We start from the raw sequence: 22293 nt of genomic DNA on the forward strand, positions 1-22293 counted from the left end.
AGTAGTCCACCTCTGGACTACTGGTTTGTGGAAGTAGCTTGATCTATTTCTCTCATGTTCTTCATATTACTAAGTGCCATATGAGCTGCCTATCATGATTATGGCCATATTTGTAATACCTATGTGGTGGATCCTTGTTCTATGATATTGTTTTATGAGATATAATCTTATTATATTGTGAGATGTATTGTTAGATGCATATTATGTACCCCGTTTTTAAGTTTATGTTCAGATCCAACATCTATGCAAGAGCGTGTGTGGGGTGATGTGTGTGTTAGATGGAGTAGCATGGTTTTAGTGATTGGATAGAGACAATATGTTCATGAACTATTATGGCTTTGCCTTTCTTTTGCTACCTCACTTGGGATTAAGTGAATGCATGGGCTATGTTCATCATGTAACATCAATGATGATCTTGTTTCTTCAAGGTAGCATATTTGATGTTCAAATTTCATGTCAAAGTCTTATTGCTATGCTCTGTTATTCTTAATACAAGATTGACGAAGTTTCTTCTTGTGGAGTATAAAAGAGGTGTGTTGTGTCATCTCTATGTTAGGACGTGATGCCCATATTAATTCTGATCTTACATATAATATTATAATACCTTCATATCTCATTGATGAATTGTTTTTGTCCACCGCAACTTTACAAGAGAATAGTCAAGTGAACCCATGAACCCCGGTCCACTTTTTATCATAAGAAACACCTTTATATTTCTTTTACATTGTTTTCTATTTGTTGCACTATTTTATTCCGAAAATACAAAAATATTTACTCTTCTTATTTGCATCATGTCGTTGCCTATTCAATGGTACCCCGGAGGAGGGATCCTCACGAAGGGGGGAAGAAGTAGGGGCCATTGGGCGGAGTGCTAACGGGATGGTGGTACGCGAGTTAACCAGCTTTGGAACACGTTGCACGATGACAGTGGCTACTGCTACTTATCTGGAATTATCTGGGCGCTTTTGCGTTGTTAGAATGAGTTGTGTTTGTGCCTCTAGTGCTCCCGGGATCCGGCTTATAGGTGAAAGGATCGTATGCCGCACCTAGGGGGGTGAATAGGTGCTAACCAAATTTTTTGTTCTTTTTCAATTTAGGCTTGACACAAAGGTAAATTTTCTAGATATGCAACTATGTGAATTTACCTATATGACAAGATCAACTACTAAGCAAGATATAGCTAGAAAAAATATAGTTGAGCTAATAAGGATAGAGGTAACCGAGAGTGGAGCACGCAGAGACATAGAGATGATTCCGTAGTTCCTTCCTTTTGAGGGGAAGTACGTCTACGTTTGGAGGTGTGTGGTCGCCATGAAGGCCAGACTAACGCCACAAAGACCTCACTCAGATCTCCTGTGAGCAACGCCACAAAGGCCTAGCTCACTTCCACTAAGGGATTTCCTCGAGGTGGAAATCAGGCCTTTACAAGGTTCTTGGGGCACACATCCACAACCGAATTGTAGGCTCCCAATACCTGTAACAACACAACAACAAGAACAAATAAATCACAAACAACTAGGGTTTCCAAAGAGGAACACTAGAAAAGGGGACCTCAAGCATATGAGGGGGAAATGCAAATTGCTTTGATGAAGATGTGGATCGGGGTCTTCTTCTTCGATTCTCCAAAGATCAAGAGCTTTGGGTGGTCAGAGGAGGAGATCTAGTGAATCTTGTGTTTCTTGAAGTAGCTCTAATGGTGGATGAACTTGAGCAAGATTGAGCAACCTCTTCCAATGGGGAAGAGAGCTATTTATATGAGTAGACGCTCCAGATCTAACCGTTATGCACTTTTTCGTGTAATGCCAGAAGTACAGGCTCCAGGAGCTGGAAGTTCCAGGCTGGATCCTTTTTCTTCAGAAAAGATGTTGGCGCTGATGCTGGCAGAACTAGGGCAGAACTTCCGGCCAAGTTCCGGCCTACTTCCGAAAATGTGAGAAAATCCCCTAGAAACATACTGCAAGCAAATGGGGTGTTTTTGGAACAAGACTAGAAGTAGGGTGGAAGTTCCACTGACCGGAACTTCCGGTCCACTTCCGCCCAACTTTACTGCAAAGTCCAGAGCTGATGCTTTTGGTAGGGGTATCTGGGCAGAACTTCCGTCTGCTGAGGCCGGAACTTCCGCCTAGACCAGAAACACACCAACATCTCTAGTTTTGAGATATCTATCCATCAGACTTGTGTGTAGTATCAAATCATGTACCTGTATACACCAACACACATAAACTTGTACATGTGTTGACATCAAACACACAAAACCTAGAAGGGCGGGAAATGTTCTTTCAATCTCCCCCTTTTTGGTGTTTGATAACAACACAAGTATTTGCAGGGAATAAGCAATGTAAACTACCGGTATGTGTAAGATATAGAAGAGCTCCCCCTAGATATGTGCATGTACCAAGTTTTCCTCCGAAAGCAAAGGTACACATATTAGAATCAACGCTCCCCCTATATCTTGCATCCATCATCCATGGGTTAAAGACAATCATATATAGAGATATATCATACACACATATAGATAAACCATGATAATCGACGACTCACGTACGGATTTTACCACATACATAAATAAGGTTCACACACCACATAGCATCTAATGACGAAGTTCAACAACACATAAAAATGAGAGATCACAAGTGATAAGAATCAAATAAAGCACGAGCTTGTGACCCCCCCATGCAAATACCCAACGGAGGAGCATGCAAATTGAGAGATCATAAGCGATAAGAATCAAAGAAAGCATGAGATTGTGACTCCCCCATGCAAATACCCAACGGAGGAGCATCCTAATAGACCTTACTCTCCCCCTTTGGCACCAAGGCACCAAAAAGGGACAGGAGCAACTACACGCCCCAAGGGTCAGCGTTCGCCCAGCCGGGAGGAAACTCAGAGGAGGCGCCGGGGTTAACTAGAGTGTGAGAAGGTGATTGGATCTCGAGACCATCATCCGGGAGCGGAATGCCATGCTGAGATAGCCACTCAGGTTCTTGAGTAATGTTATCCTTGGTGCCGGGAGGAGAAACTTCCACGTGTAGTGCCCTCATGATGCTCTGCTGACGAACACGAGACTACTTTGCCTCACAGTGCTGCTGATACTGACGGTGGTTGATGGCTGCGGTGAAGCAAAATATTTGCTGCATGCGGCGGGCAAGCCTTGGAGACCCAACTCGGTTGCTTCTCCACAACGGGAGGAGCATCTTCTATTGGAGCATTGTGAGTCTTGATCCTGAGACACTTCACTTCATGAGTTGTGATAGTGAGAGGAATGGACGGAGTGAATGAGAGGAGCCTGACAAGTAGTCTTCCAAGTATCTTCAATGATCTTCATGATGTAGGGTGCAAAGATAGGAAGCTTCTTCTCCATCTTACATGACCACATCTCATTTTAGATGAAGTCCATCATATCGAGCTTATCACTGGTGCCTTGCTTGGCGAGAGAGTTGGCCAGTAGATCCACTTCATAGGTGTGAATCTCATCAAGGTTGCCACCCTTGGGTCCAATGGTTTCACGGTAGACGCGAAGCATGATATCCCAAGTGGGGAGAAGATCCGCACTCTTGCTCGGGATACCCCATCCCTTGATATAGAGAGGAGCCAATACATCCTTGGTAAGGGCAAATGAGCTATCATGCGACTGCCACCCGTTGATGTCCGCCCATGGAGAACGAGGGTACCCAAGAGCCTCACCAAAGCTTGCCAAGTTGAACTCAAGTAGTGTCTCATGTGTCATCCACCGGAAGGTCTTGGCTTCATCTTGAGCAAAGTGGACAGTTGCATAGAATTTTTGGATCAGCCCTACGTCGAAGTCCTTGTTTAGCTCCATGATAGGATAGAGCCCAAAATCTTGGCACATAGCATAGGCTTCACCAAAGTACTCTGAGGCAGCCATCTTGGTGGTGTCAATGGAATGTTGAGTGACAATGCCCTTCTTGAAGGTGAAATAGATCTCATAATAAATCTCCTCTTCAGACTGATTGTGGAAACGCTTATCCGAGACACAAGAATTTCGAGGAATGAGATACGGATTCTCCCCTCGCAGCTCCTTGTACTCAATATATGCCATGTTCTTGACGGATACACGAGTCTTCTTCCCATGGCCTGCGGGTGCCTTGATATTCCGTTGAGACGACTGTTGGCGAGACGTGAGCTTGGATGGGCGAGTAACTTCAACATATTCTTCCACATGCTCCTTGCCCCTTTTCTTGGAACCACCTGAGATACAAAAAGGAACATGGTGGCAGATAAATAAGTGCACACAGAAAAAGGAGGCCAAAAATATAATTTGGACAGAGAACTGATTCCAGAACTGGAAAATACACCAGACCGGAACTTCTGGGGGGAACCGGCCGAAGTACCGCCCGAGCGGTGGTACTACCGACTGCACGGCGGCATCATAGTTTCGCCCCAGATTCACGGTAATGGCGAGTGCTTCCACTCCAAAAATTCGTTTCTAGTCTAGATCTAACAATGGAAAGGCATGTAGACGGTTTCTACCAAAGCTTAGCCTAGCATTGTGCCCTATTTTTCATCTAGTGAGGTTAACCCACAACTAGAGAGGGAGAGAGCACACACCGGGAGGAGCCATGGTAGAGGAGATGGAGGGGATGCTATCCCACGGAGCAGATCCGGCGGGGGTCGCCGGAGTGGAGAGATCTGACCGGATGGGTCGCCGGCTCCAAGGAGGAAGAGGAAGCACAAACAGATCTTGGATTGGGGGAAAATGAGGAGACAAAAATGTCTCCCCGTTCCCGACCCCATTAAGTGGGAAAACGATCTGGGCGGAAGTACCGCTCGTAGGGAGCGGTACATCCGATCCCAGCGGATGACACCCACCGACAGAATAGGGAAGATGCTGACAGGATCTGGCCTGAAGGATCCAGGCGGAAGTACCCGCCGAACGGACCGGAACTTCCGGTGGGACTAAAAAAATAGGGCCAGGACAGGATTTTGGAACAGAACGTGTGCACAAGAATTAGAAACGAACGGGCTTAGATGCGAGAGGCTTGGGATAGATTATCCAAACTGTACGATGGTACATGATCACTCCTTTTTTCAAACAATGCAAATGAAGACAAAAAATGAGTGATTTCCCATAAGAACATTTAGATGTAAAATGAAGTCCATTAAGATCGAAATAACACCAACTCTTCACAAAAAAGAGTGTGGTGGCCTAGGCCACATTTATGAGTGTTATGGTATGGCACCGAAGATATATCTTGGGCTCAAAACCAATACTCGCCATTGAAGCTCACATATCTACACATGATATAAAGAGAATGATTTCTTACTATTAGCATTATGGGGGAACGGATAGCTCAATAATTTAAACCGCACTCCTCCTATCTCCATGCCCACATCTAAACCAAATAAAGTTTTGAGAAGAAGCTATGTGTGTTGGCAAGATGGTCAAGCTATAATCCTTGAATCAATAATATTTAGCTCATTCCTCAAATAGCAAAATCTTGCTTCGTCAAGAGGCTTCGTGAATATATCGGCGAGTTGGTCTTTGGTTGGAACATATCATAGCTCAATATCACCACAGGCAACATGATCCCTAATGAAATGATTCCAGATCTCAATATGCTTCGTTCTTGAATGTTGCACCGGATTATAGGCAATCTTGATGACACTTTCATTGTCAAATAAAATAGGAACTTTGTCACAACTGACACTGTATTCCCTTAAAGTTTGCCTCATCCATAAAAATTGAGTGCATCCACTTGCGGCGGCAACATATTCGGCTTCGGCGGTGGAGAGAGATATACAATTTTGCTGCTTAGAAGACCAACATACCAAGGACCTACCAAGAAATTGGCAAGCCCCGGAAGTTGATTTCCTATCATCCTTGTCTCCCGCCCAATCTGCATCCGTCTATCCATTAAGCAAGAAACTTGAGCCTTTGGGATACCAAAGACCATATCTTGGGGTATCAACCAAATATCGAAAGATTATTTTGAGAACAATGATACGCGTATAGCACGCGTCCGTTGGGAACCCCAAGAAGAAGGTGTGATGCGTACAGCGGCAAGTTTTCCCTCAGTATGAAACCAAGGTTTATCGAACCAGTAGGAGCCAAGAAGCACGTTGAAGGTTGATGGCGGCGAGATGTAGTCTTGACGCAACACCAGGGATTCCGGCGCCAACGTGGAACCTGCACAACACAACCAAAGTACTTTGCCCCAACGAAACAGTGAGGTTGTCAATCTCACCGGCTTGTTGTAACAAAGGATTAGATGTATAGTGTGGAAGATGATTGTTTGCAGAGAACAGTAGAGCAATTGCAGTAGATTGTATTTCAGATGTAAAGAATGGATCGGGGTCCACAGTTCACTAGAGGTGTCTCTCCCATAAGATAAATAGCATGTTGGGTGAACAAATTACAGTTGGGCAATTGACAAATAGAGAGGGCATGACCATGCACATACATGATATGATGAGTATTGTGAGATTTAATTGGGCATTACGACAAAGTACATAGACCGCTATCCAGCATGCATCTATGCCTAAAAAGTCCACCTTCAGGTTATCATCCGAACCCCTTCCAGTATTAAGTTGCAAACAACAGACAATTGCATTAAGTATGGTGCGTAATGTAATCAATAACTACATCCTCGGACATAGCATCAATGTTTTATCCCTAGTGGCAACAGCACATCCATAATCTTAGAGGTTTCTCTCACTCCCCCAGATTCACGGAGACATGAACCCACTATCGAGCATAAATACTCCCTCTTGGGGTTACTAGCAAAAACTTGGCCAGAGCCCCTACTAATAACGGAGAGCATGCAAGATCATAAACAACACATAGACATAAATTGATAATCAACATAACATAGTATTCTCTATTCATCGGATCCCAACAAACACAACATATAGCATTACAGATAGATGATCTTGATCATGTTCGGTAGCTCACAAGATCCGACAATGAAGCACATAAGGAGAAGACAACCATCTAGCTACTGCTATGGACCCATAGTCCAGGGGTAGACTACTCACTCATCACTCCGGAGGCGACCATGGCGGTGTAGAGTCCTCCGGGAGATGAATCCCCTCTTCGGCAGGGTGCCGGAGGCGATCTCCTGAATCCCCCGAGATGGGATTGGCGGCGGCGGCGTCTCTGGAAGGTTTTCCGTATCGTGGCTCTCGCATCGGGGGTTTCGCGACGAAGGCTATTTGTAGGCGGAAGGGCAGGTCAGGGGGCCACACGAGGGGCCCAGATGACAGGGCCGCGCGGCCAAGACCTGGGCCGCGCCGCCCTGTGGTCTGGCCACCTCGTGGCCCCACTTCGTTGACTCTCCGGTCTTCTGGAAGCTTCGTGTGAAAATAAGCCCCTGGGCGTTGATTTCGTCCAATTCCGAGAATATTTCCTTACTAGGATTTCTGAAACCAAAAACAGCAGAAAACAGCAACTGGCTCTTCGGCATCTCGTTAATAGGTTAGTTCCAGAAAATGCATAAATATGACATAAAGTATGCATAAAACATGTAGATATCATCAATTATGTGGCATGGAACATAAGAAATTATCGATACGTCGGAGACGTATCAGCATCCCCAAGCTTAGTTTCTGCTCGTCCCGAGCAGGTAAACGATAACAAAGATAATTTCTGGAGTGACATGCCATCATAACCTTGATCATACTATTGTAAGCATATGTAATGAATGCAGCGATCAAAACAATGTAAATGACATGAGTAACAAATGAATCATATAGCAAAGACTTTTCATGAATAGTACTTCAAGACAAGCATCAATAAGTCTTGCATAAGAGTTAACTCATAAAGCAATAATTCAAAGTAGAGGCATTGAAGCAACACAAAGGAAGATTAAGTTTCAGCGGTTGCTTTCAACTTGTAACATGGATATCTCATGGATATTGTCAATGTAAAGTAATATAACAAGTGCAATATGCAAGTATGTAGGAATCAATGCACAGTTCACACAAGTGTTTGCTTCTTGAGGTGGAGAGAAATAGGTGAACTGACTCAACATAAAAGTAAAAGAATGGTCCTTCAAAGAGGAAAGCATCGATTGCTATATTTGTGCTAGAGCTTTGATTTTGAAAACATCAAGAGAGCATAAAAGTAAAGTTTTGAGAGGTGTTTGTTGTCATCAACGAATGGTAGTGGGCACTCTAACCCCCTTGCCAGACAAACCTTCAAAGAGCGGCTCCCATTTTATTTTATTTTTGTGTGGCACTCCTTCCAACCTTTCTTTCACAAACCATGGCTAACCGAATCCTTTGGGTGCCTGCCAACAATCTCATACCATGAAGGAGTGCCTTTTTATTTTAGTTTTATTATGATGACACTCCTCCCCACCTTTGCTTTCTCAAGCCATGGCTAACCGAATCCTTCAGGTGCCGTCCAACAATCACATACCATGGAGGAGTGTCTATTTTTATTAATTAATTTGGGACTGGGAATCCCATTGCCAGCTCTTTTTGCAAAATTATTGGATAAGCGGATGAAGCCACTACTCCATTGGTGAAAGTTGCCCAACAAGATTGAAAGATAAACACCACATACTTCCTCATGAGCTATAAAACATTGACACAAATCAGAGGTGATAAATTTTTGAATTGTTTAAAGGTAGCACTCAAGCAATTTACTTTGGAATGGCGGAGAAATACCATGTAGTAGGTAGGTATGGTGGACACAAACGGCATAGTGGTTGGCTCAAGTATTTGGATGCATGAGAAGTATTCCCTCTCGATACAAGGTTTAGGCTAGCAAGGCTATTTGAAACAAACACAAGGATGAAGCGGTGCAGCAAAACTCACATAAAAGACATATTGTAAACATTATAAGACTCTACACCGTCTTCCTTGTTATTCAAACTCTTTACTAGAAATTATCTAGACCTTAGAGAGACCAAATATGCAAACCAAATTTTAGCATGCTCTATGTATTTCTTCATTAATGGGTGCAAAGTATATGATGCAAGAGCTTAAACATGAGCACAACAATTGCCAAGTATCACATTATCCAAGCCATTTTAGCAAATTACTAGATGTATCATTTTCCAATTCCAACCATATAACAATTTAACGAAGAAGAAACTTCGCCATGAATACTATGAGTAAAGCCTAAGGACATATTTGTCCATATGCAACAGCGGAGCGTGTCTCTCTCCCACACAAAGAATGCTAGGATCCATTTTATTCAAACAAAACAAAAACAAAAACAAACCGACGCTCCAAGCAAAGCACATAAGATGTGATGGAATAAAAATATAGTTTCAGGGGAGGAACCTGATAATGTTGTCAATGAAGAAGGGGATGCCTTGGGCATCCCCAAGCTTAGACGCTTGAGTCTTCTTGATATATGTAGGGGTGAACCACCGGGGCATCCCCAAGCTTAGAGCTTTCACTCTCCTTGATCATGTTGTATCATCTCCCTCTCTTGATCCTTGAAAACTTCCTCCACACCAAACTCAAAACAACTCATTAGAGAATTAGTGCACAATCAAAATATACATGTTCAGAGGTGACATAATCATTCTTAACACTTCTGGACATTGCACAAAGCTACTGAAAGTCAATGGAATCGAAATATCCATCAAACATAGCAAAACAGGCAATGCGAAATAAAAGGCAGAATCTGTCAAAACAGAACAGTTCATAAAGACGAATTTTATTGAGGCACCAGAATTGCTCAAATGAAAATGCTCAAATTGAATGAAAGTTGCGTACATATCTGAGGATCACTCACGTAAATTGGCATAATTTTCTGAGTTACCTACAGAGAATTTGGCTCAGATTCGTGACAGCAAAGAAATCTGTTTCTGCGCAGTAATCCAAATCTAGTATGAACCTTACTATCAACGACTTTACTTGGCACAACAAAGCACAAAACTAAGATAAGGAGAGGTTGCTACAGTAGTAAACAACTTCCAAGATACAAAATAAAAATGAAGGTACTGTAGTAAAAACATGGGTTGTCTCCCATAAGCGCTTTTCTTTAACGCCTTTCAGCTAGGCGCAGAAAGTGTATATCAAGTATTATCAAGAGACGAAGTGTCAACATCATAATTTGTTCTAATAATAGAATCAAAAGGTAACTTCATTCTCTTTCTAGGGAAGTGTTCCATAACTTTCTTGAGAGGAAATTGATATTTAATATTACCTTCCTTCATATCAATGATAGCACCAACAGTTCGAAGAAAAGGTCTTCCCAATATAATGGGACAAGATGCATTGCATTCAATATCCAAGACAACAAAATCAACGGGGACAAGGTTATTATTAACGGTAATGCGAACATTATCAACTTTCCCCAAAGGTTTCTTTGTAGAATGATCAGCAAGATTAACATCCAAATAACAATTTTTCAATGGTGGCAAGTCAAGCATATTATAGATTTTCTTAGGCATAACAGAAATACTTGCACCAAGATCACATAAAGCATTACAATCAAAGTCATTGAACTTCATCTTAATGATGGGCTCCCAACCATCCTCTAGCTTCCTAGGAATAGAAGCTTCGCGTTCTAATTTCTCTTCTCTAGCTTTTATGAGAGCATTTGTAATATGTTTCGTGAAAGCCAAGTTTATAGCACTAGCATTAGGACTTTTAGCAAGTTTTTGTAAGAACTTTATAACTTCAGAGATGTGGCAATCATCAAAATTTAAACCATTATAATCTAAAGCAATGGGATCATCATCCCCAATGTTGGAAAAAATTTCAGCAGCTTTATCACAAGCAGTTTCAGCAGTTTTAGCAGTTTCAGGCAGTTTTTTGCGCTTTGCATTTGAAGTGGAAACATTGCCAACACCAATTATTTTACCATTAATAGTAGGAGGTGCAGCAATATGTGTAGCATTACCATTGCTAGTGGTGGTAATAGTCCAAACTTTAGCTATATTATCTTCTTTTTCATTTTCTTCTTTCTCCCACCTAGCACGCAATTCGGCCATCAATCTTATATTCTCATTAATTCTAACTTGGATGGCATTTGCTGTAGTAACAATTTTATTATTATGATTCTCATGAGGCATAACTTTCGATTTCAAAAGATCAACATCAGCAGCAAGACTATCGACTTTAGAAGCAAGTATATCAATTTTCCCAAGCTTTTCTTCAACAGATTTGTTAAAAGCAGTTTGTGTACTAATAAATTCCTTAAGCATGGCTTCAAGTCCAGGGGGTGTGTTCCTATTATTGTTGTAAGAATTCCCATAAGAATTACCATAGCCGTTGCCATTATTATAAGGATATGGCCTATAGTTGTTACTAGAATTGTTCCGGTAAACATTGTTGTTGAAATTATTATTTTTAATGAAGTTTACATCAACATGTTCTTCTTGGGCAACCAATGAAGCTAACGGAACATTATTAGGATCAACATTAGTCCTATCATTCACAAGCATAGACATAATAGCATCAATCTTATCACTCAAGGAAGAGGTTTCTTCGACAGAATTTACCTTCTTACCTTGTGGAGCTCTTTCCGTGTGCCATTCAGAGTAATTAATCATCATATTATCAAGAAGCTTTGTTGCTTCACCAAGAGTGATGGACATAAAGGTACCTCCAGCAGCTGAATCCAATAGGTTTCGCGAAGAAAAATTCAGTCCTGCATAAAAGGTTTGGATGATCATCCAAGTAGTCAGTCCATGGGTTGGGCAATTTTTAACCAAAGATTTCATTCTTTCCCATGCTTGTGCAACATGATCATTATCCAATTGTTTAAAATTCATTATGCTACTCCTCAAAGATATAATTTTAGCAGGGGGATAATATCTACCAATAAAAGCATCCTTGCATTTAGTCCATGAATCAATACTATTCTTAGGCAGAGATAGCAACCAATCTTTAGCTCTTCCTCTTAATGAGAAAGGAAACAATTTTAATTTTATAATGTCACCATCTACATCCTTATACTTTTGCATTTCACAAAGTTCAACAAAATTATTGAGATGGGCAGCAGCATCATCAGAACTAACACTAGAAAATTGCTCTCGCATAACAAGATTCAGTAAAGCAGGTTTAATTTCAAAGAATTCTGCTGTAGTAGCAGGTGGAGCAATAGGTGTGCATAAGAAATCATCATTATTTGTGGTTGTGAAGTCACACAACTTAGTATTTTCAGGAGTACCCATTTTAGCAACAGTAAATAAAGCAAACTAGATAAAGTAAATGCAAGTAACTAATTTTTTTGTGTTTTTGATATAGCAAACAAGATAGCAAATAAAGTAAAGCTAGCAACTAATTTTTTTGTGTTTTGATTTAGTGCAGCAAACAAAGTAGTAAATAAAGTAATGCAAGACAAAAACAAAGTAAAGAGATTGGGATGTGGAGACTCCCCTTGCAGCGTGTCTTGATCTCCCCGGCAACGGCGCCAAAAAAAGAGCTTGATACGCGTACAACACGCGTCCGTTGGGAACCCCAAGAAGAAGGTGTGATGCGTACAGCGGCAAGTTTTCCCTCAGTATGAAACCAAGGTTTATCGAACCAGTAGGAGCCAAGAAGCACGTTGAAGGTTGATGGCGGCGAGATGTAGTGCGGCGCAACACCAGGGATTCCGGCGCCAACGTGGAACTTGCACAACACAACCAAAGTACTTTGCCCCAACGAAACAGTGAGGTTGTCAATCTCACCGGCTTGCTGTAACAAAGGATTAGATGTATAGTGTGGAAGATGATTGTTTGCTGAGAACAGTAGAGCAATTGCAGTAGATTGTATTTCAGATGTAAAGAATGGACCGGGGTCCACATTTCACTAGAGGTGTCTCTCCCATAAGATAAATAGCATGTTGGGTGAATAAATTACAGTTGGGCAATTGACAAATAGAGAGGGCATGACCATGCACATACATGATATGATGAGTATTGTGAGATTTAATTGGGCATTACGACAAAGTACATAGACCGCTATCCAGCATGCATCTATGCCTAAAAAGTCCACCTTCAGGTTATCATCCGAACCCCTTCCAGTATTAAGTTGCAAACAACAGACAATTGCATTAAATATGGTGCGTAATGTAATCAATAACTACATCCTCGGACATAGCATCAATGTTTTATCCCTAGTGGCAACAGCACATCCATAATCTTAGAGGTTTCTCTCACTCCCCCAGATTCACGGAGACATGAACCCACTATCGAGCATAAATACTCCCTCGTGGAGTTACTAGCAAAAACTTGGCCAGAGCCCCTACTAATAACGGAGAGCATGCAAGATCATAAACAACACATAGACATAAATTGATAATCAACATAACATAGTATTCTCTATTCATCGGATCCCAACAAACACAACATATAGCATTACAGATAGATGATCTTGATCATGTTCGTCAGCTCACAAGATCCGACAATGAAGCACATAAGGAGAAGACAACCATCTAGCTACTGCTATGGACCCATAGTCCAGGGGTAGACTACTCACTCATCACTCCGGAGGCGACCATGGCGGTGTAGAGTCCTCCGGGAGATGAATCCCCTCTCCGGTAGGGTGCCGGAGGCGATCTCCTGAATCTCCCGAGATGGGATTGGCGGCGGCGGCGTCTCTGGAAGGTTTTCCGTATCGTGGCTCTCGGTACTGGGGGTTTCGCGATGAAGGCTATTTGTAGGCGGAAGGACAGGTCAGGGGGCCACACGAGGGGCCCAGATGACAGGGCCGCGCGGCCAAGACCTGGGCCGCGCCGCCCTGTGGTCTGGCCACCTCGTGGCCCCACTTCGTTGACTCTCCGGTCTTCTGGAAGCTTCGTGTGAAAATAAGCCCCTGGGCGTTGATTTCGTCCAATTCCGAGAATATTTCCTTACTAGGATTTCTGAAACCAAAAACAGCAGAAAACAAAGAATCGGCTCTTCGGCATCTCGTTAATAGGTTAGTTCCAGAAAATGCATAAATATGACATAAAGTATGCATAAAACATGTAGATATCATCAATTATGTGGCATGGAACATAAGAAATTATCGATACGTCGGAGACGTATCAAGCAATCATGTGTCTCTCTTTAGGAGAAGCTTGATACCTTGCTCGACTCTATCTTCAAGAGAGATCATCGCATTGACCATGTCAGGACTGCCATCGATGCCGCCACGACGCCAGACAACTCCACCATCCTGCGCATGTCCATCACACTGCATCCGTCCCGAGACACCACTGCACCATGCCGCGGTGACTCGACGACGCCGACACAGCAAAAGCACACCGCTCCACCTCAGCACCACCACCATCTGTTGTCTGCTCCGAAAACGATACCCCCAACAGGGAGAACGGTGTTGCGCGCCGCTATCGTCCGATCCGGGAGACCCGGGTCTAGGGTTTCCCCTGGAGCAGCCCATGCAAAGAAACGCATACTGCAGAGACAATGCCTTCAACAAGGTAACGACGAAAGGCGCCGCCATGACCGAAGTCCGGGCCGGCTTTCACCGGCAGCTGCGCCTCGCCATCGGGAGCTAGGCGACGGATCGCAAGATCCGCCACGGCTAGCCACAAAACTAGCCGATCTCCTCCGGTGAGAGAGAAGACCACCACCGCAGTGCCAAGGTCAGCGGCACCTGACGCCCGCCACCTTCCACCAGGTCGGCACCGTCACCACCATCGCCATCCAGGGCCGCTGCCTTTGGTGCCGTGATCCCATCTCTTGAGGAGGAGCAGCACGAGATCCATCCCCATCCCCACCTGCCCGGCCATGCCAAGGCGAGGAATGAGGAGAGGATCGCGCCAGGGTCCGGGGCCGCGCCGCCGCCCCCATCACCGCCCTCCCGGTGAGGCCACGGCGAGGAACAGCGAAGAGGGATGCGTCGCTATGGCCAGGGCCGCGCCGCCGCCCCCAACACCGCTCGCCCGCGCCGCCATGAACCAGAACCGGGACCATCCCCCTGGCGCGGAGGCGTGCCTCCTACCGCCACACCAGGGGACCACGCGAGGATCCCCGCCGCCCCCATCACCGGTGACTTCGCCGGCGACGGCCTCCGGGGACAAGGAGGAGGAGAGGGGTGGGGGAGGGGAAGGCGGCGGCGGCTAGGGTTCGCCCGAGTCGCCCTTGGAGGAGGACGACCCGTGCGTGGGTTTCTTAGACACCCTATGTCTCAGCATAACCTTAGTTGCTTTTCTTCAGCTTATAGCCATACAAATTATCCTTTTCTTTCAGCAGTTTCTCAGATTCAATTACCAGGTTTTGTACTACATGCCGTTTCGCCTTGTTTAAAAAAAATCCGCTAAATGATAAATTAAAAATCCGATCGTTTACATATGAACACCCATGTGGCCAACCAAGCTTGACAGAGTGCATGCAAGCTGCCGCAGCCGACACAGCAGAAACAGCACGCCCTGCGGCCCGAGCTGGGCAACTGTACTCCTAGCTCAAGTTAACCGCCACCTGTGCAGCACCAACTCGGCGCGCGGCGCTCTGCTAGCCTTTCTGAAGCACAGACATCAGATCTACGTGGCGTGATCAGAGGCCGCAGCTCAGGTTTACATGGCCCCTGAGTCCTTTTTGCAAACACATGGTCAGATCAGTGGGCCGCGCCTCTAGACCATCTCCCGTAGTTCTCTACGGTGAAACCTAGGCTACCGGCCACTACGCATCCTCTGCTCCGGTATTTTTTTTAACACGGAGCGCCCCGAAGGGCGTAGAAGCTTCATTGATCACAAACGGTGGGTGTACAATACATTACAAAGGACCCCATAAAATAGAAAATAACACATAGGTCCCTGATATTTGCAGAAAGGGCCTCCCTAAAAGAAAGGAAAAAGCAATCAAGACCTTCTCTTTCCCCACCGACGAGCAGGAGATCAGCCAGGTCATTGTCGAGCTTCAACGCGGGGACGAAACCACTTGCTTCAAAGTCGGCGATGGATGCGACCGCCAATCTCGGGGAGGGCCTCCGATGGAGGTTGAAGATTTCCAGACTTCACTGGTATGGATAACAGACGGCATATGTGCCGCCGATGTGGTGCTCCAAGAAGATGCTTCTGATGGACTCCGGTGCCACCTCCTCAGCACCGCCACTCTGCACACTCCCTCGCTTGACGCCACCATGACGCCTGGAGCTCGGGAGAGAAGAAGAGGAGGCAGGTTTGAAGAAGCAGCAGGGCCATATCAAAGCCACGGCAGAGAGAGCGGCTCGCCATCAAACCCGAAGGGCCTGCCACGGACTCGGGGAGGCAGGCGTTGAAGATGGCGACTTTGGCTAACCCAGGAGAGCTTATTGGAGAAGCCATCCTCAGATCCTCCCCTTCCTTTGTCCATCCACCATGGATGAGGTCGGAGAAGCAGAAGATCTGGACTTTGGTTGCTGCTCCAGCACAACCAAAGCAGATGACGAAGATGGGAAGGGATGGCCTTATTGCTGGAGATGCCACACCGTCCCTTCGCCGCCTGCCGCCGCTCCTGCCACCGGAGAAGAACATCGACGAAGAAGAAGGCCTGGACGGGCCGGATCTGGCCAAGAAGATCCCGCCACCTACTCCAATACTCCACAAGGGTAGCATACAGAACTAGGAACCCTAGACTACTATGTACATCTGGCCTGGCTCCTCCCCTTCCTCCGCTCAACACGGCATCGCCGGCGGAGAAGAATCCAGATTGGGCCGGCAACGGGGAAGAAGGGCGGCGGACTCTCAAAGCGGTCTGGCTACTGTAGCGCCTTGAGAGGAGAAAAGGGGGGAAAAGTGGAAAGAAGCTAGAGTCTCTGCTCCGGTATGGGCCAGACAAATTTGTGTCTGTTTAGTCTGTAGTAGTTTGTTTTTCTGTTTTTTTCTTCTGTTTTTTTTTGTTTTTGGTTTTGTTTATATTTTTTCAAATTCGAAAATTTTAATTTTTAAAAATTGTTCAAATTGAGAATATATTTAAATTCAAAAATGTTCAAATTTGAAAACCGTTTAAATCTGAAAACCGTTCAAATTTGAAATCTGTCCAAAATATTTTCAAATGCGAAAATATAAACAAAATGTTTAAAGTCAAAAATGTTCAAATTTGAAAACCATTGAAATTTGAAAACCGTTCAATTTTGAAATCTGTTCAAAAGAATTCAAATGCGAAAATACTGAAGTTCGAAAAAAAAATCAGATTCTAGGTTTAAATTTTTAGAAAGTTTAGATTCAATTTTTGTTCATATTCAGCAAAACATAAATAAAATAGCAGAAGAAAGAAAAAGAGAGAAAAGTTACTGGGCCTGCCCAGTGCCTCCGCCTGGGGTGTGCGGTGGGTTGCTGCCACCGACCAGCCCAGTGAACAGGAGCTCCCGTTCTCTACCCTCCGCTGCACGGGCGAGAAAAAGGCTTGGGCCGAGACACGCTTTTAACTGGCCCGCAAGCCTACCACGTGAATTGGTCCACAGTCAACCGTTGTAAGTTTGTTGATCTGAATTCTGAAGTTTGCTGGCATTAATTTGACATGGGCAACAGTTGCAAAGTACAGACGCCACATGTGTTTTTTATGCTAAACTAGTCAAACTACGCACACCGAAAAAAACATCAGCGACGATGGCTTGAGTGCACTATCAACGGAGACCACCTCGCGCGTTGTGGCAAGTTCTTCCACATTGTTTCCATCAGTTAGGAACATGCTAAGGAAGTTCAGAAATTCAACTCAATGTTAGAAAGCATAAGTATGCATCATGCTACCGTCATGAAAATTGTAACTCTATCTCAATCATGCTAAGAACATTCAGGAATGCAACTCTATCTCTGATCATGCTGAGAAAAATTAGAAATGAAGATCATATATTGTTGCCATTAGTTCAGATCAAGTTAAGGAAAATAAAGTGCATCTTAAATTATCCCTACAGCCTCTGCAATAAAGCTCAAGTGTTGGGCTTGGATTCCTTGGGACCAGTTGGGCTTCCTCAACCCTCTCCTAGTGGTCGTGGCGATAGGCGGGAGGATGGAGGGGAATTTGAGATGGGCGGGGTGGTGTGCACATGGGAAGCTACTACTCCCGGGAGCACATCCACAACGACTCGGCTTTGGTCGTTGTTCAGCAAGGTCGAAGGGCGGCCCTCCCATCCTCTTGGTCAGCGACGATTCACACTGGCCAGCGACAGCATGTCAACAATATCCTTTGGGCCAAAATGCCAAGAGGGAGGCCCTCTAGAAACAGGCTTCCGATGTCGCACTTCAAATGGTTTTGTCCCCAGCGGCGTGGTGCTTGACTGTGCTATGATGCAAAGCTACGTTGGCGAGTGGACCCGATTGCTCTTTAAGTTTTTCTATTTGGGTCTTTGGTGCAAATTTTGTGGACTTTGTTGTAATTTTCATTTCTTCCTTTCTGGAATGTTTTGACTAGTTATATCATGTTGATTCATAAGCCGGTTGTACTTAATATCTTCTACAAATTAATATATTTTTTAGGAAAATAAAATTGTTAGTTCTTCAATATTTTTCTTGTATCTCGTACAGCTTCATGAGTATTAACATTAATATATCCTAATATCTTCGTCCCAACATCAGTTCATACAAGCCCGACAGCTAGGCCAGGCCAAGATCAGGCTCAACTTTTTAGCTTCAGGCTTTTTCGGGTCTGGCCTGAAACCCGGCTTGGCCCGAGTTTTGCCCAGGTGTAGTGGCTGGCTGTGACCTTGTTGAAGGTATTATTTTTTTAGAGCGAACTATCTTCACGGTGAAAACCTAAGATATTTGATTGGACGACGATGGCGCTTGTATACTGGTTTCTTCTTAGAGACGTTATTTTTGGATAGCTTAGAGGTCAGGTGTTGTCTTCTTTATTTTTTAGTTGTGTGCATCCGTTAGGTATTACATTTTTATAGAGCTGGATGTAATTTGTATCTTTGCAATATTAATATATTTCCTTTATCGAAAAATGTGCATAGTAATGTTTTGACTAGCTATATTATGTTGATTCATAAGCTGGTTGTATTCGTTATCTTCTTTAGGACAATAATTTTTTTAGTTGTGTTTAATATTTTTCTTATATCTCGAACAACTTTATGAGTCTTTACATTAATATATCCTAATATGTTCGTCCAACATCAGTTCATACATTTTTTCGATAATGATCAGTTCATACATAACCTGCTGATTACACAGTTTACGTATGTTGATATTTTAGGTAAGTGAGCAAGAATCTTTTTGGAGGGCGAGATTTACAAAAGGCAACTGATAATTGGTAAACTTTTGTTTCTATGAAATGAAACTGAATTTTCACCGGCAACGCTGCAGAATCAGGTGCTTCTTTTCTGAAGAAGAGATTGCAACAGGAAGATGCACTGCTGTTGTTCTCTAAGAAAGATGCACTGTGTTGCAACACCACCCACCCAGAAAGAAAAGAACTTGCAGAGCAAAGAGACAGGCTGCACACATATAAAAGAGTTGGTTTTGATTAGCGGCTGTTCTTGTTCTCACATACTTAGCATTACACCCCAAGTACAGATTCCTAATGCCCTACGGAGTCTTGGCTACTATGAACAATGTCGGTGTCGCTGTCGAACAGATCAGAAGCAGGCCGACTTGATCCGTCGGAGGAGGTGCTGATTCGGCTCCGGCTCTGGCTGGGGCATGTACAACACCACCTGACGGATGAGCTGCTGCTGGTGTTGCAGTTGTTGTTGCTGCTGCTGCTCCTTCGATCCTGGCTGCGGCTCCGGCTGTGGCACGAACTGCATTACAGGCTCCAGCTTCTGCAACATCGAACACAGCCAAGAAAAGAGGAAGAAACTCAGAAGTGCATTAGCTCCGGTGAAGCGAATTGGTCAGTAAGTAATCGGAGTGTCATGCTGCTCGATGGGCAGAGTTTTATGGCAAGCGAACAGGTTGCTTATGCGTTAACAGAAAGCCGTTAGCAAGAATTTAACCAGGGAATGTAGATAGTACACCATATGATCTTATCCAGCTTAGAAGGTTTAGATGAAAACGTTTATTTGCTCTTCCAGCTTACACTTAAACAGACAAGCATCAGTAGTCATGTGTGTCCGATAAAGCGCGCATCACACTCTACATAGAAATATCATGCTATAGTTGCCTTTAAGCAGCATAGGAATTTTGATGGTGTTGAAAATCTAGCAATAAAACGTTTTCAGCTATTTGTAGTTCGTGGTTTAATCACTCGAAAGGAGCTACTTCTAATGTCAGGAGTGCTTAAAGGAAAATTTGGAAGAAAAAAAAGGAACAGTACATTGTACATTCCTGTTCCCTTCTGGTTTGGTCTTTTGACTAGAACAGGGCCTGCTTACTTGTTTTGACTAGAACAGGGGTTGCTTACTGAGGAAGTCATAAGTGAAGCTCAAACGAAATAGATAAAGGATTGAGAGATGTAAGTTTATACCTTGAGGTCCTTGAGATGCTGGATCTCCTCCTCCAGCCGCGAGATCTTGTTCTCCAGCTCGTTCGTGTACGCCTGCACGCATGGCGAATCCATGAAAAGAAGAGATTTTGTTTTCCTTGGGAGTGCAAAGCAAACACTTGGGAGAGAGAGCGCACCTGCTTCCTGGCCCGGGACCTGGCCGCCGACTCGCGGTTCTTGATCATCCGCTTCTGCCGCCGCTCCACCGTCTTCTCCACCACGCCGTCCCCTCCGGCCACCAGCGCCGAGCCACGCTTCCGCCCGCCGCCTGCGTGCGAGAGGAACCCACCGCCACCGCCGTCGTGGTACACGGCGTCCAGGACGGGCCCGGCGCCCACGCCAAGGGGCCGCGGCAAGGGCCGCGCCACGTACTGCTGCGGCGGCTGGTACTGGTGCAGCCAATGCGCATCTGCGCCGCACGCCCCGCCCCCGCCGGCGCCGTCGACCGGCACGCCAGCGCGCGAGAGGAAGTCTTCCAGGGTCATCTCGCCCACCGTGGGCTGCCGGCCGCGGCCGGCGTTCTCGATGTTGCGCCACACCTCGTCCACCGTCTTCTTGCCCGCGCCCGTCCCCGGCGCGTGCGGTTCGGCGGGGAGCACCGTGCGCAGGAGGTCCTCCAGGTTCATGCTCCGCAGCGGCTCGCCCAGGTGGCTCTCCACCTCGTTGAGCGTGAGCCCGTACACCGACCCCTGGCGCGACAGCACCCCTCCCCCTCCGCCGCCGCCGCCAACACCACCTCCTGCTCCGCCGCCGCCGCCGCCGAGGGACGACATTGTCTGAACTCCCATCCACGCAACCACCTTCTGTCAGGCGCCCCCTACCTACGTGTCGCGATCAGCTGCATCCAGCAAAACCATGGCGGAAACAGAGGTCAAACAGCAAAACCCTCGCAACATCAGAAAGGGAAAGAACAGCAACCCCCAGGTCAATGGAGAGAAATCTTAAGCATGCCAAGAAAGGGAGAGAGACAGAATCTTGCAACAAGCAACAGGGGAAGAAACAAAATGGGTGTGGTTCTTGCCTCTTTTACCTCGCACAAGGGACCAGATCAGAATCCGGCGAGGCAGCTGAGAGCATTAATTTAGGATTGCCGCGCTCGAGAGGGGTTTCCGCCGGCTGTGTGGGAGAGGAGGGTGCTTGCTAAAAGGGGAGAAGGGGAGGAGGGGGAGAGCTGGCTGGTGGTGAAAGAGGAGGAGATGATGCCTTTACGGTGGTAGCAACTCTACTGCTGCTGCTACTTGGAAGGGTTAGCTTTTGTTGCCAGCTCCGATTTATTTTTGGCCGAGCTGAACAGTAGAGTGTGGAGCAGTGAGTGAGTGAGAGTGATGGTAATGATGTAGAGTACTAAAACTGCCAGCTGGGCCACTCAATGGAAGCTCATTTAATAACAAAAGGAGTTTTTTGGGGCTTCCAGCTTGGGTTTATGTTGTTGTACTCCATCCATCGGTGTGCCAAAGGTGATCCACAAGCAAAATATATAATGTCTCCTCTCCATAGTTTTTCTTCCTGCTGAAAGGTACATCAGGTATATTTTTTGTGGTACTAGGTGCCAAACAAAAGGAGGCTTACTAACTATCATCATATTCGTATGCTCAAATTAAGTGTAGCCGAGGAAGCGGAACAATAATCCACCTCCACCAAAGACGGAAAAAGTGGCTACCCGAAACGGAATGCCGAATTCAGGCCACACACGCATGCAAGAAATTCCCCATGTTTCCATTAGCCCTAGCAGTCCGTAATTAAACCTATACTGTAGTAGCTACTAGCTAATTGGGCGTTTCCGAGATGCGATGATGACAGAGCATACCATGATTTTAGCAGCATGTCGTCATAACGCTTGTTTATTGGCATCGGTCCCCATTGCATCAAACAACATCCCCCAACCCCAACCTTTGCCTTGAAGAACCAGACACACATCTTTCCTAGTCCAATCACAAGGCCAGGATAAAGCCTCTCTTGTAAGCAAAATCCCTAGCAAGCTTTATCTGCTAATGATGGTAATTATCACACCCTGTTCCACCAAAGCTCCACTGATGAT

The 22293-nt window shown here is 45.2% G+C and overlaps 1 protein-coding gene across 2 annotated transcripts; it reads right to left on the bottom strand.

Annotated features, from left to right (window-relative positions):
* Positions 1 to 19275: 19275 nt before the first annotated feature.
* Positions 19276 to 21502, bottom strand: LOC127331449 (ABSCISIC ACID-INSENSITIVE 5-like protein 3). Of its 2 annotated transcripts, none has more exons than XM_051357628.2 (4): positions 21286 to 21502; positions 20393 to 21093; positions 20238 to 20309; positions 19276 to 19593 (listed from the first exon to the last, which is right to left on the bottom strand). In XM_051357628.2, exons 2-4 carry the CDS (start codon positions 21041 to 21043, stop codon positions 19408 to 19410), a joined length of 909 nt encoding a protein of 302 aa, XP_051213588.1. In that variant the 5' UTR covers positions 21044 to 21093; positions 21286 to 21502; the 3' UTR covers positions 19276 to 19407. The 2 variants fall into 2 exon arrangements, with proteins under 2 accessions (XP_051213588.1, XP_051213587.1); XM_051357627.2 differs by having other exon boundaries at positions 21277 to 21502.
* Positions 21503 to 22293: the final 791 nt, after the last annotated feature.

Source organism: Lolium perenne, chromosome 2 (genome assembly GCF_019359855.2).
Source record: "Lolium perenne isolate Kyuss_39 chromosome 2, Kyuss_2.0, whole genome shotgun sequence".
Classification (NCBI taxonomy): domain Eukaryota; kingdom Viridiplantae; phylum Streptophyta; class Magnoliopsida; order Poales; family Poaceae; genus Lolium; species Lolium perenne.

Coding starts and splice junctions, on each gene's coding strand:
- LOC127331449 (XM_051357628.2), bottom strand. CDS start 21,043: ATGGGAGTTCAGACAATGTCGTCCCTCGGCGGCGGCGGCGGCGGAGCA. Junction 20,310..20,392: donor GGTCCCGGGCCAGGAAGCAG/GTGCGCTCTCTC, acceptor CCATGCGTGCAG/GCGTACACGAACGAGCTGGA. Junction 19,594..20,237: donor AGCATCTCAAGGACCTCAAG/GTATAAACTTAC, acceptor TCGATGTTGCAG/AAGCTGGAGCCTGTAATGCA.